General features: G+C 40.2%; 1 protein-coding gene across 2 annotated transcripts; it reads right to left on the bottom strand.

The window, feature by feature from the left end:
* Positions 1–514: 514 nt before the first annotated feature.
* On the bottom strand, positions 515–20682 carry LOC307263315 (choline transporter-like protein 2). 2 transcript variants are annotated; one of them, XM_080044444.1, is made up of 22 exons: positions 20532–20682; positions 12099–12147; positions 11933–12006; positions 11734–11818; positions 11134–11218; positions 10835–10948; positions 10639–10699; positions 10375–10498; positions 9774–9857; positions 9524–9636; positions 7428–7559; positions 7236–7335; positions 7058–7150; positions 5932–6016; positions 5381–5643; positions 5073–5167; positions 4726–4829; positions 4537–4610; positions 4350–4420; positions 3728–3816; positions 3514–3598; positions 515–1270 (listed from the first exon to the last, which is right to left on the bottom strand). In XM_080044444.1, the coding sequence occupies exons 1-22, from the start codon at positions 20557–20559 to the stop codon at positions 1164–1166; spliced, it is 2115 nt and encodes a 704-aa protein (XP_079900570.1). In that variant the 5' UTR covers positions 20560–20682; the 3' UTR covers positions 515–1163. The 2 variants fall into 2 exon arrangements, with proteins under 2 accessions (XP_079900570.1, XP_079900569.1); XM_080044443.1 differs by lacking the exon at positions 20532–20682 and adding an exon at positions 14092–14472.
* Positions 20683–21759: the final 1077 nt, after the last annotated feature.

Raw genomic sequence — 21759 nt, 5'->3', positions numbered from 1 at the left:
CAAGAGGCAAGATCAAGGCGCAATGTCATGATGAAATAAGAGAGTAAAAGAATGTCCCAATAGTATGCCTACTGCATCCTAACTAGATTATTTTTATCGTCGGATGTAGTATGTAGAATAGAAAAAATAAAGAGTATGCAATTCGGAACGCAACCTAAGAATATACCGCAGCCTCAGACTGACTACTGAAGGAAAATGAAAATTGAGCGGAAGTTAGTAGGCAGGCAGTGCCAGGCTAGCTTTAAAGTGCACTCTGCAATAAAGTACATTTTGAAAAAGTTTTTTTTTTAAACTTTAAAGCTAAAAGAAACTGGGTTAAAACATTAGTAACATGCTAACTCATTGTTGATTTTTTTAGCAAACACACATTACGGACAGGTAGCTGATCGTGAGGAGATATACATTTGATTTCGACAACAAGCGTTCTCAAGAATCGCTGACTCCACGAGCAGTTGCATTTGGAACAGACACAAATAGTTGGTCCAAGGAGGGAGACAGCCTCACACAATTATGTACAAAACTATGTTTTATTTCAAAAACACTCAGTTCCACTCCACAAACATAAAACAGTTATACATAAAATACAATAAAAAGTTTACTTTGGTTCTTATTTATAGTTCTCTCCATACACTTGATGGTAAAAAGTTTTACAACAGCATAAGTTGCTAATGTTTATGTAAGACCTCCACTATGTGTGTGGCACTTTAATGGCTTTGGTGACATAAGGATAAATATGTAATCAAATAAGATTACACATTTTAAAAAAAGACAAAAAAAAACTGTTTGGATAAAGGCACAACGCATTATAAACAACCTCGAGTACATTTAAGCTTAACCTTCATGTAGTAAAAACACTCAATTTCAACGCCATCTTTCATCAAAATGTACAACATGCTAAAAACATATTCAAAATAGAAATACTCAAGGCTTTAAATCAAATGACCAAGCATGATGATAAACCTAAAGTGTGTCTGATTCATAAAAATAATAAAAAATGGATAAAGACATGGGAATTAAATATTTGGTAGTAACAAAACATGACACTAGTGATTGTCACCTTAGGTTCTTGTCCAAGCACGTTTCCACTGAACAAAACCAAAGTGCAGTTTCAGCCCACAGTCTGGTCTCACTTGGGCTCTTACAGTTAAAGCGGAGACGCTCTACTAGTCAGCCACTGGGGTCTTGTTCTTCTTGTTGAGGACTTTGCGGAGGCTTTCAGACATCATGTAGGGCCTCTCTGCACTGCCATCGTTTCTCTCAAGATCCTCACCTGGAAAAGAGATCAAATAGTATGGCGTTAAACTTTAAGTCGTTGGAGGTGCAGAGATATTCAGGAGACTAGTTCTTTTTAAACATGGATCAAGCTACACATTTCATCATAACTAGTAAATCTAGTGTACAAAAGAGAATAAGAGTCATTTCAAGTTTCACAGAAGAAAAGTTCCATTTGCATTTAAAAAAAACATTATATAACTTTAATCAATAGTTCAGACAATAGACAAGTACATAGTTTGTTATTTATGCAGTGGAGAAACAATACAACTACACTTCCAGTTGCACATTCTAAGTTAATAGGTACCGAGTGCAAAACTGTATTCTTTACAGTAAAAACAGTAACATGAGTGCAAACCGCTTGCCTTAAAAAAAAGAAAAAAAAAAGCATTCATTTTTCTACAGGTAATCATGACTTGGGGTGAACATAAATTCGAAGTGCATTGATACTGCAGCATACTAAAGAAGCTGCACTAATTTCACGTGAATCTGATGCAGAAACTGAAAATAATTAGGTTCCCTTAAAAAAAAAAATTAGGTTAAAATGTGCAAACGGACCAAGATAGGCACATGAGCGGCTTCAAGTTTCTATTGGACAGTGGCAATTTACTTTAGGAGGAAGCCGTTCAATCAGTGGAGACAGTTTTCCAACAAAATAAAGAGAAGCATAAACCAAGTCCAGACATTTCAACGCACCATTTTGTAAAAGTGAGGTAAGTGCAAAGTCTCCTCAGCTTTAATAAGAAACCACTATTCTATCATTTAAATCGTGCAACTATAATTACCTATGTACAAAATTCCTGAGCACATTTCAGAACGCTCATACACATGCTTGATGTTCAATTGATCATTTGCAAAGCCCCACCCACCATACTTTCGGTTGCTTCACCAGTCTATGCATTTCCTTACACTGCTCATGTTCAGTTTACTACAATAACACCGGACCTTCATTTCTATCCACTGACTCTCCATTTTTCGGTCCAAAACTACGCCCCATCGCTGGAAGATGCAACTACAGTAGTTAGCCAATTAAGCTAACGTTAGCACCATGAGTACATTTAAAAAGAAAAAAGATGTCTCTGGCTTGCTTTTCAGTGTTTAAAGCTGACTTGTTTTGAAAACAAAAACACTGTCAAAAGATATGCAGACTGCAGTCAATGTTTCGGGCGGGGTTTAAGGAACGATCTGAAACATCTTGTTCCCATGATTCCATGGGTTGAAGTATAAGACCAATGTAAATATGCACCGCTCGTCTGAACAGAGGAAGCATTAAGGTGTGGTTTTCTGTGTAGCTGCACCACTATGTGCCATTGACAGATGAGCGGTACAGGTGCAAAGGAGAAAGTTTCCCTATGGGCAACCACAAAGTACCAGCTCCTTTTAGTCTCATAAATTACGATAGTCTTGAACTACATCAGTTACAAAAAGTGCAGCATGGACTATGTTATGCCTGTAACTCAGTGATGACACTCGTAAACAGTGTCTTTGGCCAACACAAACTAAGCTGTGTTCTCCTCCTGAGCCTGCTGTCCTTTTAGCTGGTTGTCCTTATCGTCCGGTTGCTGAGCCCAAGACGAAGACGGATCCTCGGACTTGTCCTCCCACAGAATCTCACGAAGAGTTGCGGACACGTAATAAGGCCTCTCGGCTGAACCGTCATTGCGCTCCAGGTCTTCACCTTATATTGTGTGTGCGTGTGTGTTTGTTTTTTTGTACGTGTTAATGAATAGAACAGAAGATTAGTATAGAAAAAAAAGAATTGTGTTATAGAGCCAGTAAGAAGGGGAAGTAATGAATTGTGGCAAGTGAGAAACAAAAAGGAGGGAGAGACAAAAAGAGAAAGAAAGTCAAATGGCAAGCAAGCAAAAGGCACCCACAGGCATTTTATAAAAAGTCAACAATTTAACACCAAGCAGAAGCAATTCCCAGATTAACAAACTAAGCACCAGACTGTTATTTTTAAAAAGGTGACATTTTCAAGCGTTTGCCCCCCCGCCCACACATTCATGGCATGCCATTTAGAATTAGTTTACAGCCCAACACCAAAAGCAATGTGAGACTTGAAGCAGTGAGGAAACTTTGGATTCATTAAGGCTTTGCATTTTACCTCAAATCACTTGGTTCAATGCAACATTGTCTGCGATGATTGTTTCATTTGTTGTAGAGTACTAACTGACACACGTGGATATAATATGTAGGTAATACATGGAAGTTAACGATGGCTGAGGAAGTGTTACTTACAGAAACAGAGGAAGAGTGTGTCCACACACATGGCGTACACACTGAAGAATCCATGGGCAATGAGGTAAGAGCCGATCACCACAGTCTGGTGAGGACAACAACATACACGAGTCATTTAAAAAGCGCACACTGCAACATCATAAATTCAGAAATAAAAATGAAAAGCAGAGAAACATTAATTGTACTCATTATTAGAGAACCATATCCCACTCACCAGGATGGGAACCCAGTAGTAGTTGAGATGTGGAGCGGTATCCTCAAAGGCCTTCACTCTCCCCGAGAAGAAAAAGAAGGCAAAGACCCCTGTGGACCAAAAAAATAATAATCACACTTTGATGTAACACGTTAAATTATCGCTCTTGTCATAAAAGAGGGCTGTTATATTAATACAGAGATAGCATGAGTTGAGTTACAATCCCCCATATTCCAGCCACTGTATAAAATGCATTGACATTTCAAAATAAAGGTGCATTACGATGACAGTTTACAATGTATTATGAGTTATTTCTTGTCTTAATGTCTATGGAGGCCCATTCAGTCCCACTATATGACATAGCACAGTACAAAAGCTGGAGCAAACTAGCTCTGTTCAAACAGTGATTGGCTGGGAAGAAGCCCCTTGCAATAACCGGTGAAGTTTCAGTTTTAAACTTTAATGCAGAAAAAAAGTCAAATGCTTTACTAATGCATTGCATCAGTAAATAGGTTTATATGATTAAATACAACACTTGTGCCAACCAGCATTAATGCACATTGCACACTATATAACACATTTTCATTCGGAAATATTTTTCTAGTCTAAAATGTTGTAAATGATTAATGGAAATACGACTCACCCACGAGCCCAACAACGAGCAGTTTGCCCAAAAACAAGAGGAAATCTGTCACTTTGTCCAAGACGGCCACCCTGGGGAGTAAGCGATTCATTTATAGTTTGACCAACAACAAAAAACAACTGCTGACCATATAAAATCAGACATGGAAAAAAGACATTCATACATGGAAAAGTATACACCCTCTCACCTTATCATGTTCCTCATGAGGAGGAAGAAGGCATCTCTGGCAGAGGAGCAAAAGTTTTTGCCATAAATCGCCACCTAGGAGGGCAAATTACATTTGTCACATTAAAAATACTTCCACATTATAAATAACACCTTTCTGTTTTAAATGATGGGCTGAGTACAGTGAAACAAATGAATACACCACACACACCATGATGTAGGCATTTCTGTTTAGGAACTTGATACATTTCTCCAGGCACCAGAAGCAGCACTTCAGACAGCACATCAGGAACCTGGTGCATTTATTGTGGGCGTCTGTAAAGAAAGATCCCAAAAAAGGTGCATCAGAAGGTAGGCAATTGCCGCCCTAGCCTTTGGACATTTTGCAAATGAAATACCGATTAAGAAAATACAAATCATTGTTACACTTCACTTCATTTCATTTCTTTTCTACCTGCAAGTAAACCTGTGTGAATAGTATTGCATGATGCGGTTCAGTATGCTTTACAAACAGTGGTGTGTAGCCTTGAGCAGATATGTAACAGTAGTCAAACTGACCTTTCAGCTTGTGGTCCAGATACTCCAGCAAAACTCTGATGATCTGAATGATTGAGAGGATGAGGGAGCCAAACGCCAGAGATCCTGTATGATACCTGAAAACAAGATAACATGCCACTTTCAAGCAAGGCACAAAAACAGCACCACAGAGTTGTGTGTCATGGGAGTCAGCTAAAGGAATAGCCACTATTGTTGTAAAAAAATAAATTAAAAAAATAATAAATTACAAGGCAATCACAGGGGAGACACTGTAGAAAAATAAACAAAACAAAAACAAAACATCCTCCACTCCACTCACGCATACACACCTGAGAGATCTCCCTAGGCTAGAAAAGACCGGGAAGGCAGGCATGTCGTCTGGCTTGACGAAGGCCCAGTAGTACGAGGCAAAGGCCCCGGCCAGGGTCATCTGTCCCAGAGCGGTGACAAAGTTGGCACACCAGAAGAAGAGGAAGACGTTGTAGAACTGCAGGCCGATCAGATACTTGTGGTAAATGGTCTCTCCACCGTAGAAGGCAAAAAGGCACTCGGAGGCAGGGCACTCCGCTTTCTCAGGACTGGTCGTGTAGTTCTGGGCACAGATACAAGTTACATAGAGACCAGGTATAAACACACACACAGGAAATAACTTGTGTTGGCTATTCAATCCAATGGCATCACCATTAATATTCAATCAATATGAGCATCAAAAAGCTTTAGGGAAGTGTAGTGTCAGAAAGGTCAAAAGAAAAAGAATTAGGGTTCAAAAGAGCAATATGAGGATGAACAATTATGTTGTCTAAAAACTGTAGTGAGATTTAAAAAAAATGTTGCCTGGGAGGTTCCAATATTCATTGACTAATGACATGGGAAAACTTACAGCTGGTTCACAAGTCTTCCTTGAGTGCTCGCAGACAGTGTCATTGAATATTTTGTAGATGGGTTCATTTGAGGTAGACAAGAAGCTGAGCAGTGCAGTCAAGGACAACCTTCATAAGGATTTTCAATGACCAAAACCCCCCAAACTCGTTCAAAATCCCACAAGTATTACATCACATTCAATTAGGCACACTTTTGTCCAAAATGACTTAAAATGTTTCCCCACAACTATGGGGGAGCAATCTAGGGTTCAATGTCTTGTGCAAGTTTCAGAAACCTATGACTCTATATCTATGTTAGATATAGAGATGCCAACACAAAAGAAAGGACTAATATATGAACAATTATAATGTGCCGTATGTATTTATGTATTTTGGGGGAAATTTGAGGTTTGATATTGCACATACGAAATATGCATAGGCATGTACATAATATTAGCAGTGTTTAACAGCTATGAAAAACATTATAACCTGTGGAATGCCGATGTTTTTACCGTGCTATTAAGAACTATTCGAAAAAGTAACATTACACAGGGTGCAATAGAACATTCTTGTGTAAAAATGTTCCACTGTCGTTGCCCAGCAGGTGTTGGATGCTATTTAAAGCGAAGCGGTGGGATTTGGCCTTACACTTTAAAATTCTTGACAAAGAAAGATACTGAGGAAGAAATATACATAGAGCTATGATTGCACAGAGTGAAACGAGCACAGCCCATGTGCAAATGACTGACTGAATATTGCAGTAAACTCTTGGAAGACAGTTCTCTCTTTATAAAAATCCATCTCCATTACAGGAATATCCATGACAAAGGTTTTAAAGTCATATCTATGGAAGGGTTGACTTTGTGCATTTTTAAATGACTCAGACGGAGCTGACAATGACTTCCATTACCACAACTATAATGTTCTTTGTCAAGTCAAAGACAATGAGTGTCAAGTGTCACCATTCATGCAGTTCATTCATCTCTAATAAGTTATTCAAAATGATCGATTGGAAAATATCACCCAGTTATTTTCTTTGAAAAGGAATTATTCATGCAAAGGTAATGTTTTCTACCTCATCCTGCGTTTTTGACTTCAGTCAACCCTTAATATTTACATAGACTTGACAGTAACTTGAAAGGATACACTGCAGTGACTGCCCAGTAGGCGATGACCATGGCCAGGAGGACGAAGGTGAACAGTGGGTAGAAAAGGGATGACATCACATGGCCGATGGCTCTGTAAACACAAATACAACATCACAACGGAGCCAAAAACAACAGGGTATATCATATCTATGAGTTCTATTTGGAGGACTTCTGACCTGCTGGCTTCTTTGATGAGAGCAATGGCGATGAGGATCCTCTTCCTGAGGAAGATGAGCAGCAGGATGATGACGAGCTCCACAATGGCCAGGATGATCACTGCAATGAGAAGCGAGGCAGAGGTCATGTGTGTGTCCCAGGTGTACAGCAGCTTTGAACCTGTATGGATGGACTATGTGCTGTGTACTGACCAAAGGCCAGCCACGTCTGTCTGATCTGCAGGTAGATTGTCAAGTCTGTCTGGAAGCCCAGGTCTTGTAGGGTGACATTAGAGCCTGGCTCTCCTTTCAGGGCGATGTACTCCATGACGCAGTGGAAGATACCTAAACAGCCATGAAAAACGCAACACAAAACAAGTGCATGGTATCAGTAAGCATCTGGATTATGTGACCGAAAAAGGAATAGAGGCAGTGTGTGTGTGTGTGTGTGTGTGTGTGTACAATATTTGGCACCGGAGAACAGAAGTGTTAGAAAAGGGGGGGGGGAAAGAAGCCTGTAAACTTATTGTGTCTGTCCGTAAAAAAACAATCTACAGCAACATCTCATGAATCTAAAAATAACCATCATACCAGTGCTTACCTCCCAAAGAGACAGCAGAATTTATTCAAAAACTTCTGAAGTCACAGCTTGCTTGATGTCTGTCAGTATAAGCATTTTTATAGAATGGTAAAATATTTTCCATCTATTTCTAACCAACTGCCAAACCAGGATACTATATGTAATGTGTAGTACATCCGAATCAGAATCTCTTTGTTGTCATTGCACAAAGCGCAACGAAATTAGTTTGATATATGTAACTGTATGGAACACAGCATTATGGAGTCAGCGATTATGGAGAATGCCTGTTGTCAAAATAACCTTTTGTCAAAATTTGTGAATATCTCCTCACAATCTACTACTTGGTCGTGCTGTTTATGTGCTGAAATAAATAAATAAATAAATAAATTATTACTGGACTGTTTACATAAAGAAAATCCAGTCTTAATACACAGCCTAGGCTGTGTAAACGGGTATGTTAACAAATGTTATAAACAAAAGGGGCCCACGGTAGCTGGCAACATGTCAGTTTACAGAGCCTAAACTGTGTATTAACACTGGAGTTTTTTTCCAGAGTACACACAAGACCTACAGGAGGCAGATCGTGAGGAGATATTCACCGCTTTTGACAAAAAGTGATTTTGACAAGCAGTCTTCAGAATTGCCAACCCCACACCAAAAAAGGCAGATAAGGTACAAAATCATACAAAAATAACACACCACCAGTCCACCACACATTCTAGTGGGGCATAAATTATCATTTAAGAGGGATTATTTTTGTATGACCTTTAAATTGAGTTTATTCTTGTTGTTTTAGCAAAGATAATGACCGGGGGCCTATCCGAAAAGTCCAATCTCCTAACCTATAAGCCTCCTTTCCTATACCTTAACCCCTAAACGTCATCGGGGTTAAGGAGAGATGAAAGGTGCTTCCTATCGAACATAGGAAAGGACAGCGCTGTTTCAAATGAATTCGACTCCACTTTTCCTAACCGACGTCATTGCGCGACGGCGAGTATTGCTGACGTGAGTCACTAGCGTGAAACTACACTATAGCCTATTCTCCGAAAATTGACTACAACAAGCGCTCGGTTGATCCATGCGTTCTTTTCATATTGATTTTAATCAGGTTGTCGCCAACAGAGTGAGAATCACTCCCATATATCCCAATTCACATGTGGAATAAAAAGAGGCTACACTTGTGTTGATGTTGAAATGAACTGCCCCCTGTAACTTCATTAAATGTGAAGTTGGTATTTTATTTTCTTATGGTGTAAATTATGTGCTACGAAAATAACTATTATGATGTTGGTCTTTTATGAGTTCTTTATTATCTTTAGCCTGTGTGTGTGTGTGTGTGGGGGGGGGGGGGGGGGGGGGGGGTATTTTGTTTTAGCCGAGTTAAATCTTCCTCTCTTCTCCTCTCCTCTCTTCTGTTTTACCTCTCGTTCGTATTCGTGTAGAGTCGGTAAACTCCGGCGGTGGCCTGTTGCTTTAAATCTTGCCGCCGTAAAGGATTATGGGATACCACTATCTCCTTTCCTTTAGCATAGGTTGGTCAGGAGTAACCTATGCTAAAGGAGGGTTAAAGGATGAATCGAGGCTCCTTTCCTATGCCTTTCCTAAGCATTTGGAGAATTCGGATCACCTATCCGCCGAGTACTTCCGGTTCATCTCGATAGGAAAGGAAATTTCCTATGCAAAAAAAGTTTTCGGATAAGACCTTGGTCTTGTGTGCTTTGGCCCTTACCATATCCTATGACCACTATCACCAAGGCAATTATGATCCAGACCATGATCCCTGCCAGGAAACGCAGGAGGATGATGAAGAGCAGGCTGGTGAGCATGGCGATAACCAAACCTCTGGAGAAAGTGAATGGTGAGGGTAGGGAAGACACACACACACACACACACACACACACTGAATGAGCTGAGGTGTCCTTCATTGCAGTCACATTGGATCAAGACGCAGCTTTGCAAATGACAAGTGAGTGACTTACAAAAGGATCCAGTACCAGGACTGTGTGTAATCCTCAAAGATCTTCATGACCACCTGACGAGCCTCGATAGCCACAGTGGCATTCCTATTGGGAGACATGTTTATGTGATTAATAAGCGCTATGGAATTCCCCTTCAAGTAGACATTTGTGAAATCTAAAAAGGCAGGTTGGGACAGGCTGGGCCACACAGCTATGTATCAAAACAGTGTTCGATTATATTTATCATGCCGTCTCATTTATTTAAGAGGGACAATGCACAGCACATAAGCAGTACTAGAGTTAGCTATAAGCTAATTTTCATCTGTAGTCCCTGGGCAGGAAACAGAGTATTACATCTCTGTCAAGATGGGAACCTAACACTGAAGTATAAAAACAATAACACACAATTTCACAACAGTAAAACACAACAACACAATACGAACAATAAAATCACAACATTTAGGACACCACAACAACATCACAACAGTAAGACACCAAGAAAACAGGACATCACAACATTAAGAAAACAATCTATGCATGATGGGTACATGCTTGGGTTAATTTGAGCCATGATTTCATCTTACATTTAAAACCAGCAAATTAAATCCAATGATGTGCTCACTTTACTCCATCCAGCAGATCCTTGGCATCTTTCATTGTTCCGCTTCCGTCGTCAAACTGAGTGACGTTTCCCACAGTTATCTTTCCCCCTATCTGGCCCAAAGCAGGGAAACACCTACGAGTGACTGACAGAGAGCAGAGAAAAATGGCAAGAATATTAAAAAGAGGCTGCTCAATTTAAGGGTAAAATTCATTAAATACATTTTTTAAATGCCAGAAATGATATATTTTGTGACAACAAAGATTTTTTCCATATCAAACTCACATGGTTTGCTGGGGGTCAGCATTGCAGGACAGAGACCTTGCCTTAGGATTTCTGGTACACTCTGAAACACAACACATCCATAAACAGGTAAGATGATATGTAGGAAACCTTTGGACAATCTAAACTGTTTATAAAAAGGAAAGAAGCGTCCAAGGGATTTTAATTAATCGTTTCCACAACATGACGTTTAACTCACCATTGTATTAGTCACACCTTCCTTGCAGAATTTCTTGTAGTATTCAAAGTCTTTACTGTTGGAGTAGGCTTTGATCAATGTCATGAACTTTTCGGGGCATGTCTCCACACACATCTAAAAACAGAGGAAGCAACATTTTACAGCAGGACACATCGGTGATAAAAAGGTGAAATGAAACACAATAGCTGGGTCTTGAAATTACGATTACTCAAAATAGTCCACATGCAGGATACAAATGATTTAAAAAGCTGTGGTGTTGATGGACACGCATTGTTCACCAGAAATGGAGCGGTTCACACCTGTGTGGTCGGACACTGGAACTCCAGCAGCACCATGGGGCTGGCACACTTCATGATGTTGAAGTAAAACAACATGCGCTTGTTCCTGTTAAAGAAAAAAAACACAGAAATACAAAAAGATCAGAGGAAGTGCACGAGAGATGTTTAGGCAACTAACAGTTGACTAACAGTTTCCATTCAAGTGAAAACATAACCATCCTGAGCGCAACCTGCTTTTTTTCGTGCTTTTGGCAATAGGCCTTTATCAGATCTGTGCCTTTCCGATCATTTTTGGTTTAATCTTAATCCTATTAGTTATGACAAAACACAACCCGTCTTGCATATCAACTAAGAGTAATGGTATTTTGTAAAAACTATTTTTGAAGGAAAGGGGTAATATTTATTGTTTTATATATCTATGGTGATTTCCCATCCAGAGAGGTTGTACTGGAGAGAAATTGTGTGATGTCTTTTCATTTTTAAAAAGGAACATTTGATGTGCTGAAGCTCACAGCGGATCGGCCCTCGCTGTGTGTACGTTCTCAAAGTCAGAACAAAATGTCCAGCGGGTGATAACAGGGAGAATTATAATTATAATGTATGTTTGGAAAAGCAACTCACTCAAGTGGGGTTCCAGCCTGCCCACAGAACTGGCCACGACTGTCTGTGGGATAGATCACCTTCCTTGGGTCGCCCTGGGACCAGGCTAAAAAGCATATGAATAGAAGGTTAAAAGCAGGCAACAAGTGGTTTTAATGGGTAGGTTTTTATATAGTATTCTTTTTGAAGGTAAGCCAGACTTGCTGTGCTGTTTGCTTACCGAGTATCCCCACTGCAATATAACCCAGTATGGCAATGATGAAGAGGATGCAGCACACAATGTCCGTGCAGCCCCTAAAATGGAGAGAGCAAAGTTTGAAGGATTAAAACATTTTGACTATTTGTAGCCACTTATATACCACAAAAGCAAAAAAAAAATATCTCACCTGTTTTGGATCGGACCCTTGAAGCTTGCGTCATACTTCCTTGGCTCGCCTACATGAAAAAATAAGTGCATCACTCAGTGATTTCTTAGCATTGTGCCTAATGACAGCATAGTTGGGTGATACAAGTGTACGTGCAACATGTGTTAAAATCAGACACGCTCCTTTCGGCCACATTTTATATTTTAAAAAGGGAGCCAACTTCAAGGTTAAGAAACAGAACGCCCCCGTCTTCCTCCCATTCTCCTGGCAGATGACTTTTCCCCCGATGCAGACACGCCTGGCAACACAACAAATTCCTCCCCAGTGACTAAGCATAAGCTAACCCATGTCAACGACAGGGCCAACATAACCTCCACAGCCACTAGAGGGGGCCCACATTGTTGTGTGCAGAACATCTAGTTTTTCATGGGATAATGTCATGTTGATACAAGATTTTAAAAAGGCGGATTCAGCAATTCTGGAGAACGATTGTTTACAAAATAACTTTGTCAAATATCATGTCCACTCAAGATCTACTACTTTGTGCGCTGAAAAAAAAATGTTGTACATACACAGCCTAGGTTCTGTAAACAGGTATGTAAACAACGGATATGTAAACAAGGGGGCACACTGCAGCAAGCAACATGCCCGTTTACAGAGGCTAAGCTGTGTATTGACACCAGATATTTTTCCAGCGCACACACACAGTATGGACAGGTAGCGAATCATCTGGAGATGACACAAAGTAATTTTGTCAACGAACATTCTCCAGAATTGCTGACTCCTCCTTTAAGTCAAAACTAAATATTTTATTATTTGGGTTGAAAGAAATTACATTTTCTAAACTTTAAATGTGGTTGGTCAACAACAACTTCTGCCTACAGACCGTCAAGAGCAAAGCATCATGTCTAATTTACTGTATGAGCATAAAGTCTTTTGAATCTTGAATCTCTTGACTTCCACAGAGTTACAATGAATCAAGTTAAGACAATGCCTCAATGTTTTACTATCAGGACTGCCATGTTCTGAGTGACCAACCAACTGATATTCTATTTGTTCTCAAAATAATTGCAGGCTCGGGAATATACGTTTCATTTGCTGCAGGTTATATGAGGTCAACATGTCCAATGCAGGAAGGCAAGAGTGTTCCATGATGTATGCAAATTCCATTCACTGCCTTGTTAAGGCTTTAAATCTCTCATACAACCATCCCATGTTACCACAGTCTCTCTGTGGACATTTGTAGCGTTGGATCTTGACAAATTAAAAAGAGTCTTGACAATGGTTATGATATTCTCTATGGCGTCTTTGCATATTAATTATGCATGTGGTCTGGAGGATAATGCTACAGCTAGCATTTTACCAGAAGAGCGCTTAAGAGAGCTAGGTCACGGCTTCCTGTGAGACAGAGCATGGGTGTAGTATTTCATGACGTCGTCTGTATTGTCACTCCGAGATGCTACTTTGGACAAGTTTCACTGTTCTTCTGATATATGGCATTTGTATTGATGAATGTAAAAAGTAAATCTATTCCAGAGACTCAGCAACAACACAGGGGAGGCCTTGTTAACTTCAATGTGCAGCCTGTAGAAAGCAGTCACAGGCTTATTAATAAGGCACTAAATACATTTTACAAGAAAGGCCCACTCTTGATTATCCACACACACACACACACACACACACACACACACACATACACACATACACACAGAGTACGGTGTGAGGAAAAACACTGATCAAAAACAGCTTCCTGCTCTCACTCACACCTGTGTAATCAGAGCAAAGCAGCCCCAGCAGTAGCAAGTTCCACACAAACACAAACACACACCCATTCTTTTCCCCCACAATGTTGACATGCTGATACTGCCGCTCCGGTTTCACTCACAGCAAATTACAAAAGAGTGAAGAAAGACTAACCAACAATCCTCCGGTTTGTTGACCTTTCTTAGATGGATACAGAATGGAAAAAGACAAGAATCAATTGGAAACTAAAGCTAAACACAGCAGTAGTTACCATTTTTTCCATAATACGCCGCATCCTCAGGCATGTTGAAAAAATTCCTTTCTTGGTCCAAATGTTGAAATGCACTATACAGAGAGCCCTTCTAGTTATACTCTTTTTCCACAGCCTCCTCTCCTTTATCTGGTTCACTTCTTTTCCCTCCGCTGTTCAAAATGACAGAGCGCGGTTGGAAACACAAGTATTGTGGAGGGTAGAAAGAAACCAGTCCAACCTGTCCCTGAATAGCCTGCAGAGCTCCACCTCACCTCAGACCTCAGTGTCTTTCCTCAAACAAATACCTCTTTCCAATCTGTGCTCCACCTGTGCATCTCCCTCTGTCGCCTCCCACTTCCAAACCACCTCTTTCTGTCCCTTTTTTCCACACAAAGAAGAAGAAAAAGCATCAAATCCACACAGGAAAACGGAGAGATCTACAGGGAAGGCTGCGAGTGAAAGAGAAGAGGCGTGGACATGTGGAAGGCAGGGTGGGGACTGGTGCTGTTGTGAAGTCAACTTGTTTAGATGTTATCTGAAACATGTGTTTGGGGGAAAACAAGGAGAGATCCCGGGTGGCACTGTTGCCTCCGGTGGTGTTTTGTGTAGCTAGCTGCTGCTGCTGCTGTGTAGGGAGTAGCGATTATTAGATTCAGGTGTGAAGGATATTTTGGGCTGCCATCACCTGCTGCAGAGAACTGAAAGCACACACGCCATAGATAAAGAATGACTCATTTGCAGGGCTGCTATCCTTTTTTTAGCACCGACCGAAATGCTTTCATAGCTTCAAGTGTCGAAAAATGTCTTGACGACGTTCAATACCAAATGTAAATACCTAAGGGGTAAAATCTCATCAATTTCAGTGAGCACAGTAAACAGTATGCATCAGTGAGCCTTACATACTGACTTACACCTTTTCATTATGCACTGAAAACTATGTGCACTAATTCATGGTGTTGTTCACATTTTGCTCTAATATTTTGCCTCCAACTGCCTTGTGGAGCTTCTCAAATAGGATCCACTCAAATATCTTCCTCTCTTAGTGTTTTATCCCATCTAGTGGGGACATGGCAGTATTGTACAGAGCGAGGTCAATACACACTTTTCAGCTCTCAGTTTTTTTCTGCTTTTCATTTCAGAGTTTTCAAGCAACAGAAATGTTAGGATCCCTCTCTGTTCTGTGTTCAACATCAAAAGGCAATCAGAGCATGTTAAGTTCCTCCCCAATGTTAACAAAGAGTCTACAGAGGAACTAAAGGCCTCAAATGTTTCTCACAGAGAAAGAGAAAATACAGCCGGATGGAGTGACTGAAAGTTTCCATCTATTCTGTTGTTGGTGTGAAGCCAATGGTGCTGCGCATTCCCACAAAAAGAACCACAGGCTTTGCTGTAATTTCCAAAACAAAAAAAAATTCTTTAACAGGGGACTCAAAAAAGAAAGGCTGGTAGTTTCCAATGATTTGGATTTCTCGGATGACAATATCAGAGATGGCTCATGACTGACAGACAGCACATGACAACAATAGTTTGAAAAAAAAACAGTTTTGGTTTTTAAACAGGCTAGATTAATTATTAGTATAATTAGATTTATTTGGTGGCAGTGAGTAACAGTTTTAATATTCTAAAAGCTCTCTAAGGGATCTAATCTAATTCTAGTGAAGCACCACACCCCGCAGGCATTCACTTAAATCAATAAAAAAAAACATGTCTAGAGCTTTGATTAAATTACCAAATGCCATGCGTTTTTTTCTATACAAGGGCATGCGACGCGTTAACAGAGAAACAACCTTCATTCATATTGGTTTTTTTGGGCTTTTTTGTATTAATTTGAGGTACAAGATGATGAATGTGTTAACTCGGTTATCATTTTAAAAAAGGTAGAGTCAGCGATTCTAGAGAACGATTGTTGTAGAAATGAGTTAATATCTCCTCACAATCCACTATCTGTCCGTACTGTGTGTTCGTCCGCTGAACAAACATCTGGTGTTAATACACAGCCTATAGGCTCTGTAAACTGGTATGTAAACAAAGGGGTCCACCATAGCTAGCAGGCCAGATAACAGAGCCTAGGGTGTGTATTAATTAACACTGGATTTTTATTTTTTTTTAAAGGCACACACACACAGTATGGACAGGTAGCGGATCTTGAGGAGATATTCACTGATTTTGAGGCTTTCTCCAGAATCGCTGACCTTTGACAATTGTTCACATTATAAAAAGGAAGAAAAAAACGTGCCAGGAACATATGAAAAAGTCAAATTATACCTGCTTTGTATAGTTTATGGTCAGTTTATGTTATGTTGGAAGTGTTTCTATTTCCACAGAAACAATATAAAAAGTGAAACTGAAACCAAACTTGTGGTTCCTCTCCAGAGACATCAGGACATCATTTTACGCTTCCTGAGTTTCCCTGCTGTAATTTCTTGCCAACGCCCCTCACATCCCGATTATTATTCAACATCCTATAATTAGCTGCTTCAGTTTAAATGCATTGGAATGGTGAATCCTTGCTCACTGTCACTGGCTACTGGGGACACTTAATGTTATTATTAGTAACACACTTGTGCTTTTCCCACCATGGCAGGTCAACATTTTTGCTGTAGAAAAAGGCCTCTTGTCAACTAGAAACTGTACAGCACAGATAGCTAGTGTATTAAACCTGATATTTAGAATTAGGAAGCTGAAATAAAATATTGCCCCTACGCCTTAACTCGTAAGTTTAATTATTTTCTAAACGTATGACCGCCTCCCAGCGTTGACTCCCACTGCTGAACTCTGCCCAACTCACGCAGGTCTTTCATTACAGTAAGAGGGTGTGGAGTCTAGAGTGTTTTAAGTTCAAGTTTGGGGTCTATTTATGGTGTTCAAAAGGAAGCAGCACCACAATTCCCACACAAATCTGATCCACAGTCAATATGTTCTATCCTTTTCAACACCAACATTTTGGTGAATTGGTCTGGATAATATTTGTTGTTGAGTTATGCAATAATGTTTCCTCGTTTCTAAAAACAAAGCTGGCATTTGGACATTTGATATTCTTCTCACACAACATATGGAACATGGTCTCAACACTCTGCTGGTCTCTTGGGAACCGACTGACCTCACAACAGTGTGTGAGGGTGAAACGTTAGCTTTCATTTCCATTGAAAAGCCCAACGTCATAAAACTCTTATCTGTGTGGGGTTCCACCTGCTTTAGCCATCTATTGTAACTCATACACAGACAACAGCAAGTGTAGCCAGATCCAATTCATGTAGGCTATATGAATCATACAGAATTAGCTTAACACAAACACACCTTCAAGACTAAATGTTCTCTCATTTCCTAGATACAAATGCAAACGCCTGTCTACAGCAATAATAATAATAACAACAATAATAATAATAATAATAATAATAATAATAATAATAATAATAATAATAATAATAATAATAATAATAATAATAATAATTGATAGGATTTATATAGCCCTGTTTTTGGAGGTCACTCAAAGACGCTTTACATCACATAGAATATTTTCAAGGAAAATTGTGATAGTGCCTGTTGTCCTAAAGATCTTGGTAGCATGGGTCTGCTGCGCGCACGTATATATTTGTTTAGGAAGCGAGTGAAAGAGAGACCCCAGGATGCATGGCGATGATCTAATGTATTTGTATCTGACTATGTCAGATTAATAATGGTATGACAATGGTGAAGCAAAGTAAACTTTGATTTAGTAACATTAGGGAAACACAGGGTGTTTCGGTATGTCTGACGTCAAACGTTTTGTCTTAAAGAGCACCCATTATGCTTTTTCAACTTTTATGACCTATAAACGTTGTTATAATGATTTATAGTCATGTTTAACCATACTAAAGTGTCAAATGATGACTTATATGCATTAAGACGTATTCCCTGCTGACCGTCTGGGGTGGCTGTGCAGAGCGCTAAACACTATAACGCCGGTCGCGATTCACTTGTTCAAATTTCCGGAATGTATCTACATAGATCAATCCGGATTTTCCATGTATGGTAATGCTGCAACGTGCTCAGGCACGCTCCTGCCATGCCCCCATCTGCCTGCTCAAATCTGCCCATGCCGCTGAAAGTCTTCCGGAAGGTAACCAATCACAACGGAGTGGGGTTTGCAGGAGGGGGGCGAGGGGGAGGAGAAGGACGAAGCCCAGTGTTGACAGAGAATGCTGAAATCGCCCAGATGAAAGGAAGAGTTTCCCGAAAATCTACATAGTTTTTTGTGCTGTGATTCGTGTCAGGTTGCTCCATAGGAGTCATTAATGAGAACTTAAGACCAGAAAATAATAGGAGATCTTTAAGTTCCCAGTGAAAATTGGACCTGAGCAAAGGCTTTAATAACAACTATATAAAAATAGCATTGTTTTCACTGATGTTCTGGTTCGCAGTTACGGGTCATTTATGATCACCAGATGAAAATGAGACTGTTTCATAAACATTTAAAAGTTCCTCGTAGTCACTTTTTTTTAAACCTGTTGCTTTTCTTTAAACAAAGAGAGACATTCCTCATCCTTAAGGAGGGTCAGAAAGCTCAGCCAAGATCAACAAACACAGCTACTGACTGGACAGAGGATGGCTCACTGAGATGAGCTGGACACACATCCAAAAATCCTGTCCCCATACTCCATTTGCCCTGACCTTAATAACCAATCAACTTCCCAATGCTCTGAACATGCCTTTGTATCTCAGACTGTTGTAGGCAAGTTGGCAGAACCTCTCTAGACAGTAAGCCCAGTCACATGATCCAGTTGGGTGGTTGTTGAAGCACAATAAAGTGAAAACGGGTGTCTGCAATGGCCGAGATGGGTTTTTTGGGCTGTTTGTTATAATAAGTCCAGTACAGGAAGTGAACGGAAAACAAATAAATTCCCAAAACGAGCTATGAAAAAAAGAACCGCACAAACATGAAAGAGAGGCCAGAGAAGCTGGGGTATCAGGTTTCAACCGCCACTCTCCTAAATATGGCCCGTAATTACAGCTAATCTGCACCCGGGCACTGCTGCCTGCCTGCCTGCTTCAAATCCTGTCATTGTGGGTTTCTTGATATAAACTTAGCCTGAAATTACTGCTTCAACATATGGAAACTCTGCTTAAATCCTACAGTGTGTTCTGTAATGTTCTCCCTGTGTGTGGCATGTATAATAGGCCGTTATCCCGGCCTCTTTCTTTAGCTGGTTTGCCTAAAGTCTCAAGACTCACGATCTCTGCACTTACTTTTTTACACTACGCTATATTTTTTAGTGAGGTCTCAGGTGGCTCTCTTCACATGTGTGTTTCTCTTAAACATTTCCTGCAGTAATGAAGGGAGTCCGAGACTCAAAATGTCATTGCAAATGCTGCAAATGCTGTAATTGTTGGGCATATGACAACATAAACAATCTTGAATCCTACGGCAACTCCCTGCATTTGTTAAACATGTTAAAGCAATGCAGACTGCAATAGGCTAATTCCTGAAGGAGTTCATTTTATTCATCATTGTATACAAAAGGCGAGAGTATGGGCTCAAAACAATGCCTTTCGGGGCATACAAATGCTCCCATAACATGCCCTTTCTTCTGTCTGTGTTGTCTTATCGCTTAATGTGTCTTGATGAAATGCACTTCCCAATGAAAGATAAGCAAAGAGCAGCTAGCACACCCATAATACAACAGGGTGTGTCACTCTAAAAAAAACGTTATAATGCAAAATAGGGGGGAATGATTACAAGCCCACAGAAGGAACTCCACATTGTTTTGAACATTAGACTATGTTGAAATGGGGATTTAAACAAAACATGCAGCCTGCGTCTGCGTGTGTCACTAGGTATATCTCTAATATGACACCACCAAGGGAGTGAAGGCAGGCAGTTGATAAACAGCGACCCTCTTCTTCTTCACATGATTCATGAAGGAGGTATTTTCTAATAAGCTCTATACATAGCGCGTCAGCTCCAATTGCCTGCCATACCAGTCGGAGGAATGTTGCAGCAACTGGACAAGCACATGATAAACTGGGACATTGTACACCATATGGTACAATGGACCATAGGCACGTTGTAGGCTACTGCACTGCCAGGGTTGTAACTTGGGGGAATACAACTTTAAACCCACGCATTGTGTCCACACGGTCCACACAAGTGTAGGTTACTCTCAGTTGGGGCAGAATGCACAAGTTCACACGGTAACGTCACGAGAGAAAACGGTCCTTAAAGGCTACGTGCGCGATAGTAAACAATACAGTAGGCCTATGCAGCAGTGAAAACGCAAAATAAATAAACAATGTATTTTAAACACTGAAACTATTTTAAGAACTATTTATGGTTTCATAAACGAGTAGAGTTGTCGTCTTGCGCCGAAACAAAACAAACTACACTGGGTTATAACGTTAAAGTAACGGAGTTGTTAAGTTAGCTTTCCCAGGACAAAATTAAGTTTAACATGTCCCGCGCTGGACTTTTAAATAATTACCATATTTCGGTTTCTCCTCCAGTTCCATGGTTATAGCCTACTGTGTGTATCTTCTGGACCAAAGATGATGACGACTACCGCATATTTCCACCAGACTCTCCGCTCTTCTGTCACTTTCGAGCCCACTTGACAGAGAGTGAAATCCGCTCCAAAAATCTCGACTGTCCTGCTAACGTTTAAAGGGAGATTATTTAGAGGAGGGAGCTGGGCCAATAAGAACGCAGTACGACGTGATTGACGAGGTGCTAAACCAATCACTCTGCGGAGGCGGGAGTTTTTTTTTTAGTTTTTGTTATCAGGACTTTTCAGCACCCAGGCGTTAACTGTCCCATGCCCTGTTGTGTCAATACCACAAATGAAAGACATCCCAATATTTAATTAACCATAACGAAGTGCATACCGCCTGTGTTTGTCCATCATTAATAATCCACAGGGAAAACGTGTTTCCGTCAGCAACACGTGCAACAAGTCAATGACATCATCACTTTTATTGACCAGATGAAATTCAAGACAACATTAATTATAAAAGCAATCTATTCATTTATAATTCAACGCACTGGCCTATCATTGCCTGGTATGACTCTGCACTCTGTGAGTCAAGACAGCTGCTGGTAGGTTTAAGAGTCATTTAGATCCAAAGTTAAAGTAGCCTGTGAGAAATAGCCTACCACCATTTTAATAAATCTCCATTTGCATATTTAAAAAATAGAATTACAATAAAAACTTACATTCTGAAGTTTACTGGAGTAATTATTCTATAGTATTGTAAGCAAACTGCACATACAAATAATGTAGGCTATATGCAGAATGACCAAGATGAGGGAGGTGGGATTTTTGGATGGACCAGGAGGACTAAGCTGAACACTATCTCCATCCATCCTGGGAGAAGGGGTTGACGTGGCGGAGGGTCACAAACACCTGGGCATTCACCTGCAGACTGGACTGAATATGTAACATGGAGGCTGTCTTCGAAAAGGGACAGAGCAGACTCTATTCACAACGATCCTATACAATATAGCTCTATCTAAATCTATCTATCTATCTATCTATCTGTCTGTCTGTCTGTCTGTCTGTCTGTCTGTCTGTCTGTCCGTCCGTCCGTCCGTCCGTCCGTCCGTCCGTCCGTCCGTCCGTCCGTCCGTCCATCTATCTATCTATCTATCTATCTATCTATCTATCTATCTATCTATCTATCTATCTATCTATCTATCTATCTATCTATCTATCT

The sequence above is a fragment of the Ammodytes marinus genome (assembly GCF_949987685.1).
Source record: "Ammodytes marinus genome assembly, chromosome: 16".
NCBI lineage: Eukaryota > Metazoa > Chordata > Actinopteri > Uranoscopiformes > Ammodytidae > Ammodytes > Ammodytes marinus.
This window is presented reverse-complemented; position numbering and strand designations above follow the sequence as displayed.